Here is a 21,652-nt window from a genome sequence, read left to right as displayed (position 1 = left end):
AGCAGAAGGAGACATCCGTCGATAGTATTTTTCTTGTAATCAGTCGCTTGACACATCTCCCTATACAGGAATACCAAAACTGTCGAGCCCCAACTCAGTGATCCGGCCAGATGAAAGTTACCAAGATGTCGCAACCACATACAATGAACTTGGTTGTGCGATCTGGCCGACATTAGCAACCATCCTATCAGCTGAAGTATGTATGCCTGTGCATACATTTTAACTTGATCCTATGAGGCGTCCTCGCTCAAATTCTGAAAATTTGCATCTAACCCATTTAACGTTATCCGAACACCGTTAAAATTTCGCGGGACACCTCCTAGATAATCCTAGCACAAAGTAGTCCAACTACCCTGCGCCATCCCTGAAATCACATCTCCATCCACCGGAAGCCCCAAGTGCATAGAAACATCCTCAAGCGTAATCGTGTACTCTCCGCACGGAAGATGGAATGTGTGGGTCTCCGGCCTCCACCGCTCCACTAAAGCCTCAATCAAATTTGGTTCTATCTTACAATGGCCTTCATATCTAGTTGTGTGACCGAATTTAACCTCGACTAAATACGGCCAGACATGGATAGGTATCGCTAACTTAAGGTTCCAAATAAAATGATCTAATTTATGGTCGCTCTCCTAAAATATAAATAATTACAAAAATTAATTTATAAACTAATAATCATTCATTAAATAAATAAATTATTATTAATAATTTAAATTAAATTAAAATGTAAAAATGTTACCGTATCAATAAAATGTCGAGATATATGATTTCCATCCAAACGAAGTAGACCGCCTTCCATTTTATAACTGCAAAAAAAATTAATTAAATAAAATATTAAAAAAATAAATAGTTAAATAAAATACTAAAAAATATTAAATATAATAAAATATACCTTAAAGAGCTATGAGAAAATATAATAGTATTTGAGAGAAGTGGAGAAGATTTGGTGTGATGAAAGTGATTGAAAATGGATGTATTTATAGGGAGGGAATAAGGGTGTGAACAGGCGGGGTGATTGCGAAATTAAAGCAAAGGCGCGCTTCAAGGGCACGTCTTACCCCACGTAGTGTCAAATCAACGTAAGACACATTTCAAATAATGTATCTTTCTGTAAAGAGTGTTAAATTAATAAATAAAAATAAAAGAGTATCTAACAGTTAATTAAAGTTAAAAAAGTGATTTTTCGGTGTAATTGCCCATATTTCTCCCACTATACTGAAAACAAGAAAAAGAGGTTGGTGAAAATAGCTAAGAAAATCACTTTATAGATTATGTAATGACTATACCGTCGCCATTTTTATATTACGTGGCATATAGATTCCCAGACTTCCTCCCTCTATCTATCTCTGCAGCATTTAATTATATAGATTATATATTTACCGATTTATCATTATTTATTTATTCTATACATTAACTAATTTGAATTGATTCGATTCTATTAAGTTATATATTCCACGTCGATAGTTTATTTCTTTCCTTTCCTTTTCTCCTCTTTCATATAAAATAAATTATGTTATTTTATGTTTAATTAATCTTCTCTACCCGTATAAAAAAATAAATAATTTATATTATTTTGTAATTCTTTTAAGATTTTATTTGGAGCTGTCTCTTTAGATTTAAAGAAGGTTTATTTGATTGTTTTGTTAATCTAAATATTAAAATTTTTGGTATTATCAAATTAAATATTAATAGATATTTACGACCATCAAATTAAAATTAAAGAACTCATCTTGAACTTAAAAATGAATCAATTAATTATTAAAATTTTAAATTATTCAACTCCTACTTTACGACTCAATTCAAATTTAAAATTTTCTTAAAAATCAAATTTTAATCATCATTAATTATGATCTTATTTTATTGTAGAGAGTGTACCCATTTTTTACGTCACCGCTCTTAAATATGGATGGCATGAGACTTGAACTCGACGGGTTTTAACATGATCTGATTAGATCGAAATTTTAAAAAAAAATCGGATTCAGGTCGGGTCGAGTTAGATTTTTTAAAGGTGATATTTGAATCGGGTCAGATTCAGGTTTAGGATAAAAATATCCGACCCAACCCGAATCGAAAAAAATATAATTTTACCTTATATAATTAGAAATGTTTACAATAATATTTCTCTATATATTTTTATTATTTCGGATCAGATCAAATTCAAATTTTTTTCTCAAAAAATCGGATGAGATTTAAGTTGTATGGGTTATAGATATTTTTTAGATCAAGTCGAATGAATGATGTAAAATTTTGAGATTGAGTCTCCAACCCCATGCCCATCCCTACTCTTATCACTAAAAAGAAAAGAAGTTTCAAAAGAAATAAGCTATTAAGAAAAGAAAATTAAAGTGAATAGCAGAGCCTTAGCAACACAAAAATGTTGCTCAGCTCCAAAATATCTCCACTCCCTTGTCTTCATTCTCCAGCCCCTAATCTCCCTACTGTCCTCGCCAAATCTTTACCACCGTACTCAAGAACGCTAACTGCCCCGCTGAAAGGATCTCGGCCACAGCTCACCCTTATGGTCTCATCATCGTCGTCGTCAGAAAATCAGGCGGCCGTCTTCGACATCGCATCTAAACCACATGATCAGGATGCAGCGGAGGTTGTTAGGAGGTTCTACGCAGGAATCAATGGCCGTGATCTGGCGTCGGTGGAGCCCTTAATAGCGGAGAAATGCGTGTACGAGGACCTTATCTTCCCCCGTCCATTCATTGGTCGCAAGGTAACTTAACATTGTAGCTAAGTTAACTACTCAATTTTCCATTCCATCCGTGCTCAACTGTGAGATAAATATTATAAATATCTAAGTTGTGCATAAATATGAGAGACAGAATACATCGAAAATAACCTATTGAATTGTTGTCAACTGTGATTTCTTCTAGTTTTTTTATTTTTCCGGGAGATGAAAGATTAAAGGAAATTGAATGATGGTATAGGAAATTTTAGAGTTCTTCAAGAGTTTCATGGATTCAATAAGCAAGGACCTCCAATTTGCTATTGAAGATATCTCTGCCGAGGATTCATCTGCTGTTGGAGTTACATGGCATTTAGGTAAATCCACCATCTTTTGCATTTCTTTAAATATTATCTTAGGGAATATTTCGGTTTTCCATTTCCTCATTTGATTAAATAGTTTATTACATACAATGTTGAATTTAAACAGAATGGAAAGGAAAGGTTTTTCCCTTCAGCAAAGGTTGCAGCTTTTATCGGCTAGAGATGGTGGATGGCACAAGGCAAATAGTGTAAGTGATGACTCATTTGATTTATTTTAGTAAACTCCATTTTTCTTTCCTTCCTGTAAATGCAAATTTCTTGGCTAAGAATATAGTTTCTCTATTGTTTTAACTGAAAGAAAATTAGAGACTAAATTTGTTTTGAACAGATATGGACGAGACGTTGTTGAACCTGCAATCAAACCTGGGAAGACAGCTTTGGTATGAAAATCAGCTTTCATTGATAAAACAGCCTTACTTATCCCTTTTTTTTTTTAATTATTTCTAAAATACTCATGTCCAATACTTTCCCAAAAGAATGAAACCAAATAGTACAACACTATCTCCTTCCTAAACAGGTCTGTTGTAGATAAAATGTAAACGTGGAGGTAGTTTTACAGTTACAGATAACAGTAATTATGCTTCTTGTTATGATAATGAACTGGGATAAATTTTCATTACAGGGTGCCATCAGGGCCGTAACATGGGTGCTACAACAATTTCCTCAGTTGGCAAAACAGCTATAAATATAACTAAGCTGGGGCATGAGAGAACATTCATTTTTACTACAAAGGAAGGCGAGCGGTCTACCAAATGATTCTCAGCACCTCAATTAAACTCTCAACAAGTTTACTGTATTTGTATATAGAAAATTGGCACGTGGTTTGTTACTTTGTTTCTAGTGGTGAGATATTCATTATTCAGAGCTTGCTTAGCCCTTAACAACTTTTCCCGACTTTGCATGTACCTTATATTTCAATCCCCGGATTCATATAGGTGTAACCAGCAAGCATTGAGTTACGACTTGTTATATTCTAGGGTAAATTACATGTTTAGTACCTAAATGATTAGTTTTGGTCTGATTTAATACTTAAACTTTTATTTTTTTTAAATCATACCTAAAATTTAATTTTTATTTTATTTTAGTATGGTGTTCAAAAGTTAACGTGAAGTTTTAAGAAAAAAATGAAAGTTTCGGTACTAAAATGAATAAAAATTGATACTTGAGGTTTTGAATGCATTAAGTTTTTAACAATAGGTATTAAAATAAAATAAAAATTAAATATTAGATAAGATTTAAAAAAATTAAAAATTTAGATATTAAAACGGATTAAAACTAATAATTTCAAAATATGTAGTTTACCCTATATTCTATTGGCGGAAACAAAAATATACCTAGACATGCCTTAGGTCTTGTAGGATTAGAGATTTTAGTCCAATAAAAACCATTTGGTGCGGTTGTCTGTCTCAAATTACATCAAATCTAATTAATTAAAAGATAAATTAAGAAATCAAATTAATTGGGTGTCGTTAAAAATTAACAAAATTGATAATATGATATTTTTATCATTATTTCAATAATGATAGGTGTTATCTTATGGCGTTATGTCAACGAAAATGAAATCAAAATTAAATGTTAGGTATGATTTTTTTAAAAAAAATTGAGTGATCAAAATAGAATAAAAATAATAGGTGGGACACTAAACCAAAGGTTTACCCTTAATAAAAATAACATTTGACCCGAACACAAAATATGACCATTTATGTTCGAGTCTCTTTTCTTCCCGCAATTCTCCAGAAGCTCTCTATTTTCACTCAAATCTGACTTTTCCTTTTAATTATTTGCTTTTTTGGTTCATAGCAACTTTTGTGTATTAAAAAAGTTGCAAAAGGCAAGTGGTGAAAGTAGAAAGTAAATTGATTACCTAGTTATGAAACAAGAACACTTTTGTGGAGATTGGTCTTGCTCATGTTTCGGTTTATGTTTCATATTTGAGGTAGATGGTTATATTGCCTTTATCTTTCCCCCTCATTTAACTCTGGACGTCCAAGTAGTTTATAAATGTTAATTCCGGTGTTATTTGTGTTCATCCATGCGCTTTTAACAGTTTTCATGTTTTGGCTTCCATTTCCAGGATTCTCTTGCTGATATTGTTGAGGCATTGGTGTGGATTCTGCAGAGTAAAAGTGAAGCCATAATAAGCACGACAGTAAATTTGGTGGTGAAATTGGTCAACAGTAACAGTTCAATGATGCAATTGTACTTGACAGATCTCATCATCCCTTTGTCAACATTATTATGTTCCGACAATTTAGAAGTTGCTACTTCCTCTGCCACAGCTTTGAACATGGTCCTTTCCAATCTAAGTGTTAAGAGGGAGAAACAAGTTTGGGATATAGTCAAAGAAACAAAGATTCTTATTCAAATTATTAGGATTATCTGAGAATTTCCTGGTAGCACCCGGCCAATTGAGAATTTTCGAGAGATGGCTTCTCTATTGTATACAATATTGTGGCAGTGGCCTCAATCTCGTTATTTCGTGTGGAATGATACTATTTTGATCAAAGTTTTAGAAGATTGTTTTACTAAATCTCATCTATCTACAAAAGTTGCAGTGTTGAAATTGTATTCTGCATTAGGTAATGAATCATCTGTTAACTTACTAGTTTTTATCCCTCAATTTCTGGATTGAACAATTTCATATCTCTTTGTTACAGCGCTATGCAATAAAGTAGTCAAGGAGCTTCTGGAAAACGGAGAAACAATTCTAACAATGATGGTTTCTTGCATGGATGGTTCAGAGCCCCTGGTGGTTAGGATAGAGGGGTTTAGATTTGCCCAGCATTTGGCAGTAATGGTTATAATTTGTTTTCTTTCACATATATCCTCAACAAATGTGTTCTATTGTTGTTTGTGTAATCTTTTACATTCATTACTTAGGCAGATGAACAGAGATGTGTGAAATGACAAGCTTACGTTCTGGGTCTCTAATTAAAGCCATTATTGGAGGCATGAGAGTATGGAGGTTGGGCACCGGAAAGGGTGCAAATGAGATGATGTCTTTGCTAGATGAGGCTTGTAGGTTGGCTCTAATTAGTCGCTGGCCGGGAGAACATCACTCTCACTTTTGGGAGCAAGGGATTGACAAAGTCTACTTGAAAATTTTGACAAACAAACAGTGAAGCATCCTTTGTCACCTCAGGAACTAATGTCAGTTTCTCAGGAAGGCCTTGATACTAATTTTCTTCTTGCACTAAGGCCATACCTCTGGGAGATTTTTGGATGGCTTGCTGTGCACTGTGCAAAAGATTTTAGACCAAGAACAGATATAAATGAGCTCTATATTGACATGCTTATCATGTGTGCATGGTGATTTTCCTCTTCATCAGTAACTCCTGTTTTGCCTACCCAGTTCATGTGCATTTCATGTTTTTGTTGATATGTATTTTAATTCTTTGTTATACTGTGGTGTTCTTTTCTTTTTCTTTTGGTTTTTTAGCCACCCAGATTTTCTCATTACCTTTGCTGATATTTTTCTGATAGCTTGTCTTTTGTAGAAGCAATTTGCAAAGGGTGCCAAATTTGTGAAAATGATGATGCCTCTAGAAGCGAGGCATCATCTAGAGCAGTTTTAGCGATGATGCATTCTAGCAGCACATATATTGCGTCAAAAGAAAGGCTCATCCTTTCTGGTGTTCTAGAGCTGAAGGGAAATGAGTGTCTGAGACGCTTGCTGAGTTTTCTAGATTATGCATCATCAGCAAACAACTTCTGGTCGCCAAACATTCCTAAAACTGTTTTTGAATTGATTGGTTTGATTTGTTAATTTGAATTGTCACAATATCAAAAAAAAAATGTTATTAGAGGTGATGGGATGAAGACACTAGTGGCTTCTATAAGAAGTTGCTTGAGCAATCAATGTAATAAGAGGAGAATCTTTTCCCTTCATTTCTATAATAATGTGTTTTATGAGAGGGCCTGTTGCTGGATGACTGCTGAATAGTGGGAAGGAAAAGACACTCTTTTATTTTACAGTTTGTCGGGACTAGCTGAGTTGGTACAGCATTTCTCTGAGATAGATCATACTCATATCGAACCTCATTTAATAAAGACAGTACAAGAAGTCTTGGATAATGTATCTGCGCTGGGCCAAGGTTGTTGGCTGCAAATATTTTTAGTTATTTTGGTGTTTGTGGTTTTCCCGATAAACATGACAAAGGCTTTGGGAAAGCACTTCAAGACAAGGAGCATACTCTGCAATACTTTTTCACAAATGGTGAGTCTGTCAGTGTTCATAAAATTATTCTTGCAGTCCGTTGTCCATCATTGCTACCCCCTGAGCAATTTCCTCAAGAGTGCAAAAATCAACTGATAATGTTTTAGTAAGAGATATTCCAAAGAAGCTCACCTCAAAGATGCAGAAAGAAGTCCGTTTGTCTGCTCGTGTTGATCAGCAGGCACTACTGAAGTTTTTGGACTATGTTTACTTTGATTATCTTGAAGCAGGAGAGGAGCTTGCAAGGAAGTTGAAAACTCTGGCTAAATCTTGTAACATGCAACCGTTATTCCTAATGCTTTGCTGAAAGATACCTAAGTGGGGTACTCCTATTCCGAGCACTGATCTAATTGATGCTCTTGGTCCATTTGGGTTCCAATTCACGTGAGTCTCTCCGTAGTCCCTGCCCCTCTTTTTGCTTGGTCATACCCTGATGCATTATGTCAGTAGAATAGTCTCCTTTTCCAATCTCAATTTTTCATCTGATGTAGCAGCTTCATTGCAGATAGCATTTTGAAAGTATACTTACAAAAGATATGCTGATCAACTGTTAATTTGCTCCTTCTGTTCATTTATGTTTATGTAGTGTGAAGTTTTTATATTCTTGTTTCAGGGATATAATCTTGGAAGCTAAAGAGACAGATGAAATGTCCTGGGCATGCAGTTTTTGCTCTCTATTGGTTCCGCACATACATGCTCACAAAATCATACCGCAGTCGAGGTGTAAATATCTACAAGCTTTGTTTCTATCTGGAATGCAGGAAAGGTGCGCAGAAACCACTTTTCTCTTCCTTTTTACACTTTGAAGTTCTAATTTTTTGTCATTCCTTGGCATGATAATTGATGAAAGGTGTTTTTTATATATTAACAATAATCCATTGGCCTGGTTGCCAATATTGTTGCTATGAAAACATCAGACAGGTTGAAAACCTCGAAATATCATGACACCTTTTCTGTTGGTTTAACTAAAATTAGGCAAATCTCTATATTCTATATTGGTCAATTAGTATTTTACTTGGACTAGTTTGAACGTATGTTGGCGTCTTCAATGTTGATTATGTGACAAATGGGTTGACATTCAACCAAATGTCAAGGAATTGGACTTATTATTATTATTATGGTATAAAAGAGGCCAATGGTCCTGAATATGACAACTAAGCAATCTAAGGTAACTGACACCCACTACATCTGTCTGCTAGGAGAAGAGATTTCAAGCCACAAAGAGCTTGATGATGAATTTTTTATCCTGCTGCATCTGAAATGCTTTCATTATAAAGTCAGTCGGCAATATAATTTTTCTTGGAATGTGGGAAAGCTTTGGAGTCCTGGCATCAAGGAGTTCTTTCATCGCCTGGATGATGGAAGAAGTGGGTGTTGAGGTGGGGTGTTCTGCTTGATTAAGAGCATAGAACTTAACAAATCAGATTGAATCTCTATTCTTTCGAATTGCATATTCTTTGCAACTTCTGTCTCTTGATAGATTGGCCAAAGTTCTAACAAGGTTAGTGGACAATCGTGTAATAAGCCAGCAAATCCAATCATTCAGTTTTTCCATTCTCTTCCGAATGCACCTCCTGTTCGTGCAGCTTCCATGAACATTTAGCTTAAGCAATCTGGTTTGTCCCGATTTAGAAGAACTTCAGGAATTTTGCTAACAGAGAATGTAAGCCATTCTTTGACCACTTCAACAATGTTGTCCCATTTGACTAAGGATGAGATTCTGAATTATCATACATTCATATTTAGATAGTTCAAAGACATCAATTTCCTGCTAAATGGCATTTCTCTTTCATTGGAGTTTCTAATAATCCAGGAACCGTGTCCTGTCCTTTTATACCCTAACTCTTCCACTCTCGCAGTTTCTTTATCCTAACTTTTCAATTCTCAATCATCAGAATCGTCATGTAACTTTGGATGTTTCAATCATTCTATTCCTGATTGCTTTGTGTGGTAGTGTATTGACTACTTTGATTCACATTAATTCTTCTACCGTGTTTTAATGTATTTTTTTTTTCTGAAACAGGAGATGATTTGTGTGCCTTCATTTTAGTTTTGGTTCTTGGTATTTTTGTTTTTCTCTGGTTTATGTTCACTGCAAAGATTCAATTTGGTTGCAGCCATTCACAAAGCATAAAGGTTCCTGTGAGTTGGGAAGCATTAATCAAGTTAGTTCGATTGATCTATAGTCATGAGCTACCTAATCCTCCCTTTGGACGTGTGTGGGACAATATGGAAACTGAGGAAAGGCTATATGAGTTGAAACCTTATGTAGAACTGTACCGGCTGGCTGAATTTTGGAAGATGTTCAAGAAGACTTCTTCACAACTATTACATCTTGCTTGGATTCTGATAGAAATTCAGCTGTTGAAGTTATAAAACTTCCATATGGTTTCTCTCTGTGGAAGCTAGCGGAGGTAGCGGCAGATTACATGGCCCCCCTTTATCCTAAACTCCAAGACTCCGGTGTTCTTGAACAACTTGATGATTTGCTAATTGAGTTGGTTCGTGATGCTTCTGTGAGGCTGCTCTCAAGAGCGGCAGTCGATGATATCATATCTATAATATATGAAGCTGATTAGTGAACGTTATTGTTAGAGTAAGCGGTGTTGAAACCATCTCTCTCATACTTCCAGTATCCTTTGATGAGAGACTAGATAAGAACATGCTCTTCGTGTAGAGTTTACATGCATTATTTTGACAATCTATATTTTACCTAGGACGTCCTGGTCATACTACATACCGGACACTAGTTGTGTCCAAGTTTGGCCAGTCCCCGAGTGAACAGAACTGTTCAACTGTGAATTAAGAAGTTTTAGTTAGGATTGATATACATATGATATGATGAAATGAACGAATAACTTTTAAGGATGTGATTCATTTTGTAGTGTCCAAAGTGATCCGTTTGGTAGTTAGCTCTTTAGCATTTGCCATACATTGTCTTTATGGAGTCGCCTGTAAATTGTCTTGAACATTTTGCTTCAAATAATAGATGGCTTCATGTTTTGAAGCAGTGTAACACATTATACACATTTCCCCCCGAGTTTCTGCTAATTTGTACCGTTGCTTTCTCCATAGAAACATCTTTGTTGTTCTAGTATCGGTAAGACTTAAAACTCGATATGACTTATGAATTGTAACTTTTTTCTTTGATTTTAATAGCTAAACTACTATTTCATCTTATTGTATCCTGCTTTAGAATTTAAACCACCATTATTTTTAAAAACCAGATATGGCCCATGTTATTGATCGATCACTAACATCAGAAAGATAACATTAAAGATTATCAAGAAATTTACACCAACACTAAAACAATGCACAAGAAAAGACTGCCTTCCTTCCAATAAGAAGAAACTACCAATATTAAAGCTAACCCACCATTATAACTGGACTGACAAAGCAACAATATCACACCCTGCATGCTAGCTGGCATTATTTGATTCTTTATCCAGTGTCTGCTACATTGCACAGCGATTGTTCCGACAGTCGATCCATCCCACCTCCTTTAAACAAAAATATAAGTCGGGACACTAAACCACCTACACACTAACCAACTACAATCCCATACACAAGTTCTAACAAAATAGTCTCCAATCTATGGAAAGAGCCTCAGAAGGAAAATTCCTGCAAGGTTCTATCATAAATACACATTGCTAGGCCCACTTAAAAGTACCGCAAAAGAAAAAAAGCAGAAGCATGTTATTATTAAAGATTAAATCACAACTACTAAAACTAAAATAGAACCATAACTTATGTATCCTTAGAGCTTCACCTGAACAACTCTGGGTGCTCCTTCATAGCCATCAGCCACACATGGAAAGGTGTAATCTAATTGCGTTGCTTATAGCCCAAGGCATCACTTCGCTATGGCTGTCCAAATGTGTGTGAATTTAAGCTTGTCCCACTAATTTATCATGACTGCCCTACAAGCATAGACCGCTGAGAGAGATCCCATATCAGCTTTTTCTGCTGCTCATTAATGTGTGGTAGACACGCATGTAACAGATCGATTGGCATTTCTCTCTTAATTGCTTTTGCAGCATCTGATTCATCAGTTACCATATTTGGTTTGACCTGCATACGCAAGGACTGCATCACTGTATCGAATTTGTTTATCAAATACTTGGTAAGAAGGTTAAAGAATTCATCAAAAGAGGCCTTCCAAGGTGACTGATTGCTTATATTGTAATAAACACCAGCTCTAAAATCGGTCACGAGTTTTGTTGCTCTATCAAGAACACACTTCAAAATAAAAGATGCCCCATCTCCCGCAGGACTTCCAAGAGGACGAAGAGGAGGCTGCTCTGAGGAACAAACCACAGCTGCAAGACAGAAAGTGCAGAAAGATCCATCTCATGAATACACAAGGACACAACCTTTGCAAAGTTAGTAGTAGTTTCTGCTGCTCCTGGATCAGAAGGACTCCAAAAAAGAACCTTAAATGACGGAAAATGGCCATGCAGACAACCCACATGAGCTCGCCATCTGAAAGAGAAGCTGAAGGCACATTGCAAGCAGCTTCAGGCCTTTGGGAAGGGACGCTATCCGCAAAAAGACAAGATCATCCTTCTGAGCAAGCTCATCTGTGTGGCCATTCTTGCCAAGAGGGTCAACCAATTGAAATGATGCAGCCAACCCTTCCAACAAAACCTGTCGTCTTTGTCTCAGCTGTGCTCCACCATCCTGTAACTGGTTGAACTGTAAAAACCGATCAATATCATCTACATCAAGAAGGCATAGACCATCCTCAATTGTAACTCTGGCAGCAAGCATTCGTTCTTGTTCTAGGGGCATATCAGAAGCTAACTGGGCATTGTTGTTGACAGCAGATTAATTTGGAGGGTCAACTTCCGAAAGAGGACGAGGCCTCTGAATTGAAGAGAAAGGAACCCTCCCAAGAGTATCAACCTGAAGAAAAGCATATGGCTCAGCATTTGCACGTGCTCTGGTCAGAAGATCCCTTATTAGATGATTTGGGCAGAAATTATGTCTCAACTTTGCCCCAGCAGACTTTCTTGCAAGGCAAGCCTGGTGGTAATAATCATCCACATAGGGGTCGTTACTGTGAGTTGCAGCAAGTTGCATTCTGAGAATGCCTTCAATCTCATCAGGTGACATGTATTTGGATCTAAAGTGAGGCCATCCAATATCAAAGCCCTGCTGAGAAAATCGAGGGTTTTGCCTACCTTTCTGAGATGATTTAGGTCTGTGATCTCTCAAATCACCAGTACAGCTTCAAATCGGTTCATTAGAGGTGGGACAGAGAATGATGAGGATTAAATAGTTGCGACTGAATCCCTGACAAACGGTTAAATGATGGCTGAACAGGGTGCTGCAGTCTCTGCTGGTGCTCCTGCATCTGTGGCATTAATTGAGGTGGAATTAAACCATTTTGATGAGATAACTGTTGCTGCAAAATATTGTTCGAAATACTAGAACTATCTCCGCCATATAATTTGGGCTGGCTTCCCAATTGATCTGAGGCACAGTTATTGGCAGACACACCAGGAATCAATTGAGCTATGTTCCCACCAGACCCATGATGCAAACCTGGAATTTGAGGCTGAGAATTAGAGAAGGTGGAGAGATTTGGTGAAGACATCATCTGCGATCCACGAACCATATATGGTATATTCAGTTGGCCAGAATGTTGATTTGGTGAAGCTTGAGGAGATCTTCCACAAGGGGGTGGGTATGAAGTGTTAACAGATTTTGGAACTAGAATTGGTTCACTAGAGAAATGTAGATGTTGTTGTTGTGGCTGCTTCTGCTGTGGCTCGGGGTAAGAGGATGTCCTGAGGAGATGCTTTGGGTCCAAATTGGGCAATGGTTGGGATGACCAGTGTTTGCCTGCAGGAATACTTTCAGTTTCAAGAGCCTGCTGGTCAAGCCAGTAAGGAAGTTCCTCCCCATGTGCCCACTCAGCGACAGACGAACCTTAAAGGGGAACACGGTCAGAACAATGAAAAATATGTCGATACAAATATAGGATCATATGTAAATGCGTCAATGTTTTGTCCATTAAGTTTCTGAATTCACTTTGATGATGTAGGGTCCTTGTGCTTAAGATCTATGTTGCTCGGACTCTACATTTTTCACTAAGTACTACTTTGATGATGTAAGGTCCTTGTGCTTAAGATCTATGTTTCTCGGACTCTACATTTTTCTCTAAGTAGCCGTGTCTGACACTTGGATGTGGGGATATGACCTCTAAGGATCCTCCAAATACACAGAAAAACTTAGAAAAATCTAGCCATACCCATGTCCCACACCGCACCTGAGTCGGAGTAACATAGCTTAAGAACAGCATATAATAAAATCCAAAACAATAGCAAATGGAATTTTGACAGCTGGACTAAGGTAAGCATCATCAAAATGGATTTCCACATGTAAAATGATATGTTATTAAAAGAAGAAAATGTTTTGCTTCATTGAATCAGTGACCAATTATTATGTCTCATACAACAAGAACAACTTCATGCCATGGCACAAAGGATATTCAGAACTTCAAAGATATCAATAAAACTCACATCTAGATGCGTAAGGTTAAATTTATGCAAAATTGCCTGATTTAGTTATCACAAGAAAAAAAACAAAATAAAAAAGACGCAAGGGAAAAACAAAGCAAGTGTAATGCACTACTCGCAACAGTGTCACAGTAAAGGCATGTCCACAGCACCTAAGCATTTATACTCTTAACAGTCGTATAGGAATTTTATCAAATGTTACAAACAATGAACTTCCACCAAATAATTCAATCATAATCCTGATAAAATTAAGGCATGTTCTATAATTTTTTTTCTGTAGCGACGAAATCATTAGCAACCAAAAACTCTACGAAAACTGTTAACTCAATCTAATCAATTGACATATATTCCATAACATAATTTCTTCTCAAAGCACAAGATAGTTTTCCTAATGTTGAACTTCTCCATTAATACACTAGAAGCATGAGTGTACACTACGCATTTCAAACAGGCTAAAAGATGCTCATGTCAAAGTTCAACAATCAGCATTGATAAATTGACACTATATAAAACACATCATAAGTTTCTACAATAAACAAATCCACAAAATATGGACCTCAAAAACATCAATCATCACTGCCTGATAGAACTAGTAAGATAAAAAACTCACTTTCTCGGGATCCTCTACCACCAATTATCCCTGAGTCTCTTGGTCTACTAACAGAGGTGTTTAACTGCAACAAAACCACAAGCTGCCATCAGCAAATACTACACCTCCAATGGTTAGCCAGAAGTAACCACCAAGAAACATATTCGCCAGTAAATGCCACTGGTGAATCTTCATTTTAAGAAATGTTAAGGAAAAAATACGTATTTTGTCCTTCATGGCTCTCTTGTAGGGCAAAGATTTGATACAGGCACTAGCAAGCAAGAATATGTAATTTAAAAGGCGATTATCTTTTCTAATTAATTATACAAAAATTAAGCCAATACCAAGGGATGTTAAGGTTCATTCTGAAAGTAGATTAATACTAGTGTCCTTACTTGACAGAATTACAATAAAAGTTTGGAGGATCGATCATATTGTAACACTGTCTGAAGAGTTCGGATGGATCTGGTAAAACATTTCTAGTGTATCTTAAGAAACCAGAATGATATGCACTAAAAAATGAGGGGTGATTTGATGAAACATCGACACTTCTAGTGTATCTTATGCGAATAAGGTCTCAAACCAACAGTAAATCTGGTTCAAGGGCATTTTCACCAACCTCTAAATATTTAATAACCATTTTATAATATCAGAAAATTTGAATGGCTAATTTATAATATTTTAAACTCAAATACCCTAATTAATAACTTACGTACGGACTATTCAAAAAGTTTATCCTAAATTTAATTGAGTAATTCAAATAATTTTTTATTATTTAATATTATTAATAGTGCAAGAGTGATAATTGTAATAGTGTATTACGGTGAACTTTTTGATTCGGACGTAGAATCGATGTTCATGGTTGTTAATGACATTAAGATTTGAGACCAGGCTCGAGGACATGAGTTCAGGAGAAAACAACAAAGGCTCAAGTTTTCTTTGGTCTCATTTGAAAGAGGGATGAGAGAGATTATTTTCAGTGGATTGAAAGATGGTCAAAAGTAGAATCCGTAAATAAACTATTATGAGATTTGCTTTGTCAAAATATCTTCATATGCCCTTACTAGTCAACATAATTGACAACTTAAATGGAGGGATATACTTACAATATTCTTTAAAATTATATGATTGAAAAGTGGTTGATGTCGTGAGATTTCGATATTTGTCCCCATAACCAATTTGGAGAATCTACTCATAACCATTTGCTTGCAAAGATATTCTCTCTATTTCTCTTAAGAGGAGACCTTTTTTCTCTCTCTTTAATTTCGAGTTCAGGTTTGAAGTTTAACAAATGTAAAATTATAAAGGATCGAAAATGATCCAAGTTCAGGTTGTCCTAAAAGGTGTTACTTGTTTGCATTAATGAGTATTGAAAATGTACTTTGCATTAATGAGCATTGAAAATGTACAGTTAAATTAAAGGTATTTTGAATCTCAAATCCAATAGATTATAACACACTACAGTGTGAACCTTTCGTCCAAGTTATTTACTAGTTTGCTGGCAGACAAAAACTTCTCTAAAGACTCTTGAACGACTAAACTGTTAAACCAAAAAAGCGAGTCAATTAGCGTTTAAAATAACAAATTTTCATTATTTTGGTCAAAGACAATAGCAACATTATAATGCATCCTTCTAAAATATGATTTATCGGTGATTTCCCAATATCAAGATTTTAAAGTAATAGGACATTGTACACAACAATATTAATCAAGTCTTTACGCCTCTTAAATAGAGAATAAAACAATTTTTCCAAAACAAAATTAGGTAAATTATTTCTTGTTGAAAGAGGAGGAAAACCAGATCTATATCGTGTGGCATTGCCATCTAAGATCCACTTCACCTTTGTTTTTCCACATTAATTTTCCACACAAAAATCCTTTGACAATTAACTAACAAAAACATCCATAACAATTATAATAAGTCGAAAGAAAAAGTAGAAGCATATGGAGGTCAAAAACATGAACAAAACACGTCTATTGGGAATACAAACATCACAAAGGCTTAAAACACCACGGAACAAAACAGAACAATTCTTGTGTCCATTGTAGACACAATAATAGATGGGTTGAGGTGACGGCACCCACCCAACAGACCAACAGCAAAAATAACACTAGAAATTAACTTATAGCAGCAGCAGAAAATGGATAATCTAACCTCTCCTCAACAATTTATTATGGTAGCTGCTTATAGCTTGTCCTCGTAATCGGAAAGTGGGGTCATCTGCTCCTTCAAACCCTTCCTCTTACGGATATCAGCAACATGGGCTGCTGCCTGTGAACCAGGCTCCAATGGATCCGATGACATCATATCCCAGTGATCAAACACACACTGTGGGAAAGCCTGTCCTGATGTTGCAGCCCTCAGAGTGCTAGAGAACCCGAAAGACTCGATAACAGGGAGGTAAGCTTTGATGTTGTATAGCGGAGTACCAGGCCTCTGCATCTCCTCAAAGACGTGTCCTCGCTTCTGGTTAAGAACACTGTAAATACCACCAAGTGCCTGCTCCGGGGCTTGGATTTCCACTAAGTAAACCGGCTCAAGCAACCTTGGCTTGGCAGTCAGCTGAGATGCATAGAAAACCCTCCTGGCTGTTGGAATGATCTGACCACCACCTCTATGGATAGCATCAGTGTGGAGAACCACATCACAAACTTCAAAGCATATACCCCTCATGTTCTCTTCAGCCAATGCACCTTCCTTTGATGCCCACTGGAACCCAGCAACTACTGAATCCTTAATTTCATTCAGGTACTGAACTCCCTTACACATATCAACTACCATGTTAGGACCAGTGGTTTCAGGGCCAAAACACCATATCTTCTTGGCAAGATCTTTGTCCCAACCATACTCCTCAGCCAAAATTTTAGAACGATTCTTGGGATCATCTCTTGGGCCAATACGCCCATCGTCAATGGCTTCAGCCAATCCTTCCTCCAGAGGACGAGCTTCCATGTACAAACGGTTGTGCTTGTTAGGAGACTTGCTCATCACTGTCCTGCAAGACCTCTCTAGGACAGTCTCACGAAATGACACAACAGGGTCCGACTTAATGATCTCAGCACCACCCATAAAATCTTCTTGCAAATCTTTAAGACAGATTTCAAGGTGGAGTTCTCCAGCACCAGCAACAATGTGCTCTCCTGACTCTTCAATGGAACACAGAACCATAGGATCGGACTTTGCCAAACGCTTCAGCCCTTCAACAAGTTTGGGAAGATCAGATGCAACCTTGCACTGAACGGCAACACGGACAACAGGGGAGACTGAGAACTTCATGGCACGAATTGGGTGAGCATCAACTTCCTTCTCATTAGTCAAAGTAGCATTCTTCGTGATAAACTGATCCAACCCGACCAAAGCCACTGTGTTACCACAAGGCACATCCTCAACAGTTTCCTGTTTCTTTCCCATCCAAATAACAGTCCTCTGTACACTCTTGACATACAAATCTTTCTTCTCACCAGGTACATAGTTTGGACCCATAATCCTGACCTTCAAACCAGTTGAAACTTTGCCAGAGAAGACACGGCCAAAGGCAAAGAACCTACCTTTATCAGAAGCAGGAATCATCTTAGAAACATAGAGCATAAGAGGACCCTCAGGATCACAGTTCCTGATAGCATTGGCATAGACATCATCAAGTGGACCCTCATATAAGTTCTCAACGCGATATCTCTGAGCCTTGCTTGGAGAGGGAAGGTGAAAGATCATCATTTCCAGTAGAGCACTGCTTGCCGGAAGCCAAGTCTGCATTACACGCTTCATTAGGGCCTTCCCCATCAAGTCCTTCTCATCAGACTTCATGGTAACATTAAGTTTTTGCAACATGGGCCAGAGCTTATCCTTCTGGTCATTCATACAGGTGTTGATTATCTGCTTGATGGGCTCATAACAGAATTGAACAAACCCCCGTTTGCAGGTAGCAGTGCCAGTGTTTTTGGTGGTCCACTTCTTGGTAGCTGGGTCAAAAAAGTTCTCGCCCCAAAGTCTTTCCATCATTTTTGACTCATCAACTCCAAACTTTGAGGCATACATTTTGGCAAAATTGGTCAAGGTAAAAGCCCAACCATGCAAACCAGCAGAGAAAGCAACAGTTCCCTTCTCAGGGTAGACTTGAACATCACCAAGAAGAGGATCTTCATAGGTAGCCATGATGACATTAGCATTTTCAATCACCCTTTGGAATGTTTGGTAAGCTTCCTCACCATCAACCTGGAGCTCAAGGAAGCACCTGTCCATCTTGTTAACAGTCAAGACAGGCCTGATTCTTTCACCAAGAGCCTGTCTGAGGACAGTCTCTGTTTGCACACAGACACCTTCAATACAGTCAACAACAACAAGGGCACCATCGGTGATACGAAGAGCAGCTGTGACCTCAGATGAAAAGTCAACGTGACCGGGGGAATCTATAAGATTGATGAGATACTCATTCCCTTGTCTCTCTCCTTTGTAGCTCTTCAAAGAGTCCTCGGTCATTTCATAATACAGAGAGATACCAGTAGATTTGATTGTAATACCACGCTCAGCCTCATCAGCACGGGTATCTGTCATACGAACATCACCAGCAACTTCTTGTGCAATAATTCCAGCAGCAGCAACAAGAGAATCAGTAAGAGTTGATTTCCCTGTACATCAAAAACTAGATGAGAACCAATGCCAACACTTTAAAGAGGGCCAAATAATTTGTGAAACTGAACGATCATCAACACCTGAAGAGTTATTGCAGTGAAATGATTTTCAATCTGAGACTAACCTAGCTAGCATAAGTTTCATACAGGTTTCATTTTCATATTACAAATAGATTACCAATTAAATCCAACACGGATTAAACATTATAAAACAAACCCATAAACACCAATAAATTGAAGTACAAAATAGTCAAACGAGCTATAATAATTTTGAAGTCGTGCAAACAGGAATGGAAATAGCTTACCGTGGTCCACATGGGCAATAACAGACATGTTACGGATGTTGTGCTTTCGGTCCATAATGACCCGAAGCTCCTCAGCTGTAAACTTCACCTGTAACAAATCCAACATCATCTCAAATCAAATGGAACTCACACAAAAAAATAGAAAGGAAACCAAACATAAAAATCACCAAAAAAACTCCTCAGTCAACTTACCATCTTGGCTTGTTTTTAGAAAATAAAGAATCAAAACCTGCGCAGCGAACAAAGCACATAAGTTCTCCTAATCCAAATACATTCAAAGTGCAAACAAAAGAAGCTTAATCTCAATACACAACTCCATCCATAAAAAAAGTAGAATATTCTGAGATCTGAAATCATAATGCCTATCTATAGATGATAAAAAAAATTCTCAGCTACATATTTTAGAGCTACGTAACTACATGATTTACTTAGTAAACAGAATCATATTCCATCTAACATCGAAGAAATCAAAATCAAAATCAGGATCTAAGATCAGAACAAAAAGAAATGATAACACATGGACCTAAACGTAAATAGATCTTAATTACATGTGAAAGAAGAAAAGAGAGAACCTCAGAGAGAGGCGGCAATAGATAGAAAGAGGAAGTTATTGATACACAGACTCTCTCAAAATGAGGGGAATGAGTGTAAGCGAAAGATATATGCTCGGCTCGGCTAGGGTTTATCTCTTTTTCGGTTTTGGGCTTTGGTTTCGTGGGCTTTTTAATGCTGGTATACGTTAGTGGTACACAGCATCTAAAACATATCTTTGACTTTTGAAAGGGGATAAAATAACGTTTAGTCCTTAAACTTACCGTTATTCTCAATTTAATCTTTACTTTTTTTTGTCTGCATTAATCTTAAGTTTGATAATTCCTCTCTTTTATTTTTTTAAGGATTTTTACTTGAAAATTATGTCATGTGATACAATCAAATGCCATGTCATCAAAACATTATTCAAATTTAAAGATTAATGTGGATAAAAAGAGTATAGACATCATGTTGTAAAAATTTATTTAGGGGTTGTTTGATAAAATAAAATGATTAAGCGCTGAATGATTCAATGGCCTGAATGATTCAAAGGCTCTGTATGAATTGGCTCTGAATGTGACATGTTGTTTAATAATGGTTCTGAATGTACAATCTAAATTATGAATATTTTCTTTTTTACCTTCATAATGATTTATTATATTATAAGATATGATTGTTTAATAAGACAACATGTGAAAAAATAGGTATTATGGTAAAATACCAGGTGCTTAATGATTCAAAATGTACTTTAATGCTGAATCATTCAGCAGTGTTTTATTGTTTCATTCAGCATAGTCTTCATTCAGAGGTGAGAATCAAACACGCTGAATGTTGAACGGTTCAGCGTTGAATGGTTCCATTCAGTAGTAAACAAACAGCCCCTTACTCTCATTTTTTTGATAAATTTTAAGTATAAAGGCTAAACTTCCCATTACTTCAATCTTAAAAATAAGAGAAAATTATGTTTATATTACTTCAAATTACGTTTTTTTAATATTACATCAGTAACAATATTAATCTAACTAATCCTTAAACACAACAGAGCGTTTGAATCAAGGAAAAGATTATTTCCAAAGGAATAATTTTTTTCCAGAATCGTATACCTACGTTTGGCTCAAAAGCATTCCCATTAGGAGGTAATGAAATATCACCAACGATGCTTTTTTCACCTTGAATTCATGGGAATCTCATCCCCTTTTTTTAGATATTAGACAATTCCCTCCCATTTGAACAATAATATCCCTAAATAATATAATTATTTCAAAACAATCTTTCCTTTTTGTATATAATTACACGAGTATAAATATATTTTATTTATTTTTTAATGATTTATAAATTTTTTAATACTTATTATAAAATAATATGATGCATATAAAATAAAAATATATCATTTTATTTTATTTATTTTATTTTGATTATTTTTAAGTATGTCTTCAATTCAAATTTTATTTTTTATTTTGTTGTATAAATTTTATTACATGTATTGTTTAGGATTAATTTTTAAAATGTTTTCATATTATATTTTTTAATATTTTCTATTAAGTTTGTCATATAATTTGATATGATGTTTTATTTTTCAACTCATACGTGTAGTAAAAATAAAAAAATGTAGTAATTAATACATACTTTGTAATATCCCAAAATCTGGGCTAATGACTAAAATATAAATTTTGAAACTTTGGGGTTTGATTTTGAAATATTTAAAAGTTCAAGAACTAAATTAGAACATTTAGAGGATGATTGTTGGTAATTATTAAATTAAGTAAAGGGTAAAATGGTGTTGAACTATGTTTCGATATAA

General features: G+C 36.1%; 2 protein-coding genes and 2 pseudogenes across 3 annotated transcripts; 2 read left to right on the top strand and 2 right to left on the bottom strand.

The window, feature by feature from the left end:
* Positions 1–2,324: 2,324 nt before the first annotated feature.
* LOC120129084 lies at positions 2,325–3,968 on the top strand. The gene is made up of 5 exons (XM_039146680.1): positions 2,325–2,722; positions 2,937–3,051; positions 3,164–3,245; positions 3,386–3,437; positions 3,680–3,968. Exons 1-5 carry the CDS (start codon positions 2,375–2,377, stop codon positions 3,740–3,742), a joined length of 660 nt encoding a protein of 219 aa, XP_039002611.1. The 5' UTR covers positions 2,325–2,374; the 3' UTR covers positions 3,743–3,968.
* Positions 3,969–4,927: 959 nt separating this feature from the next.
* Positions 4,928–16,508, top strand: LOC120129226 (annotated as a pseudogene).
* LOC120129173 lies at positions 10,655–13,190 on the bottom strand (annotated as a pseudogene).
* LOC120129172 (elongation factor 2-like) lies at positions 16,349–19,939 on the bottom strand. Of its 2 annotated transcripts, none has more exons than XM_039146745.1 (4): positions 19,893–19,939; positions 19,513–19,549; positions 19,321–19,408; positions 16,349–19,012 (listed from the first exon to the last, which is right to left on the bottom strand). In XM_039146745.1, exons 2-4 carry the CDS (start codon positions 19,513–19,515, stop codon positions 16,572–16,574), a joined length of 2,532 nt encoding a protein of 843 aa, XP_039002676.1. In that variant the 5' UTR covers positions 19,516–19,549; positions 19,893–19,939; the 3' UTR covers positions 16,349–16,571. The 2 variants fall into 2 exon arrangements, with proteins under 2 accessions (XP_039002676.1, XP_039002677.1); XM_039146746.1 differs by lacking the exon at positions 19,893–19,939 and adding an exon at positions 19,683–19,850.
* Between the last annotated feature and the right edge of the window lie 1,713 nt (positions 19,940–21,652).

This window comes from Hibiscus syriacus, unplaced genomic scaffold (genome assembly GCF_006381635.1).
Source record: "Hibiscus syriacus cultivar Baekdansim isolate YM2019G1 unplaced genomic scaffold, ASM638163v2 tig00110483_pilon, whole genome shotgun sequence".
Classification (NCBI taxonomy): domain Eukaryota; kingdom Viridiplantae; phylum Streptophyta; class Magnoliopsida; order Malvales; family Malvaceae; genus Hibiscus; species Hibiscus syriacus.
The sequence above is the reverse complement of the archived record's forward strand: the minus strand, read 5'-3'. Positions and strand labels throughout refer to the sequence as shown.

Coding starts and splice junctions, on each gene's coding strand:
- LOC120129084 (XM_039146680.1), top strand. CDS start 2,375: ATGTTGCTCAGCTCCAAAATATCTCCACTCCCTTGTCTTCATTCTCCA. Junction 3,052..3,163: donor TGGAGTTACATGGCATTTAG/GTAAATCCACCA, acceptor GAATTTAAACAG/AATGGAAAGGAAAGGTTTTT. Junction 3,438..3,679: donor AACCTGGGAAGACAGCTTTG/GTATGAAAATCA, acceptor TTTTCATTACAG/GGTGCCATCAGGGCCGTAAC.
- LOC120129172 (XM_039146745.1), bottom strand. Junction 19,013..19,320: donor TATTGCCCATGTGGACCACG/GTAAGCTATTTC, acceptor TTTGATGTACAG/GGAAATCAACTCTTACTGAT.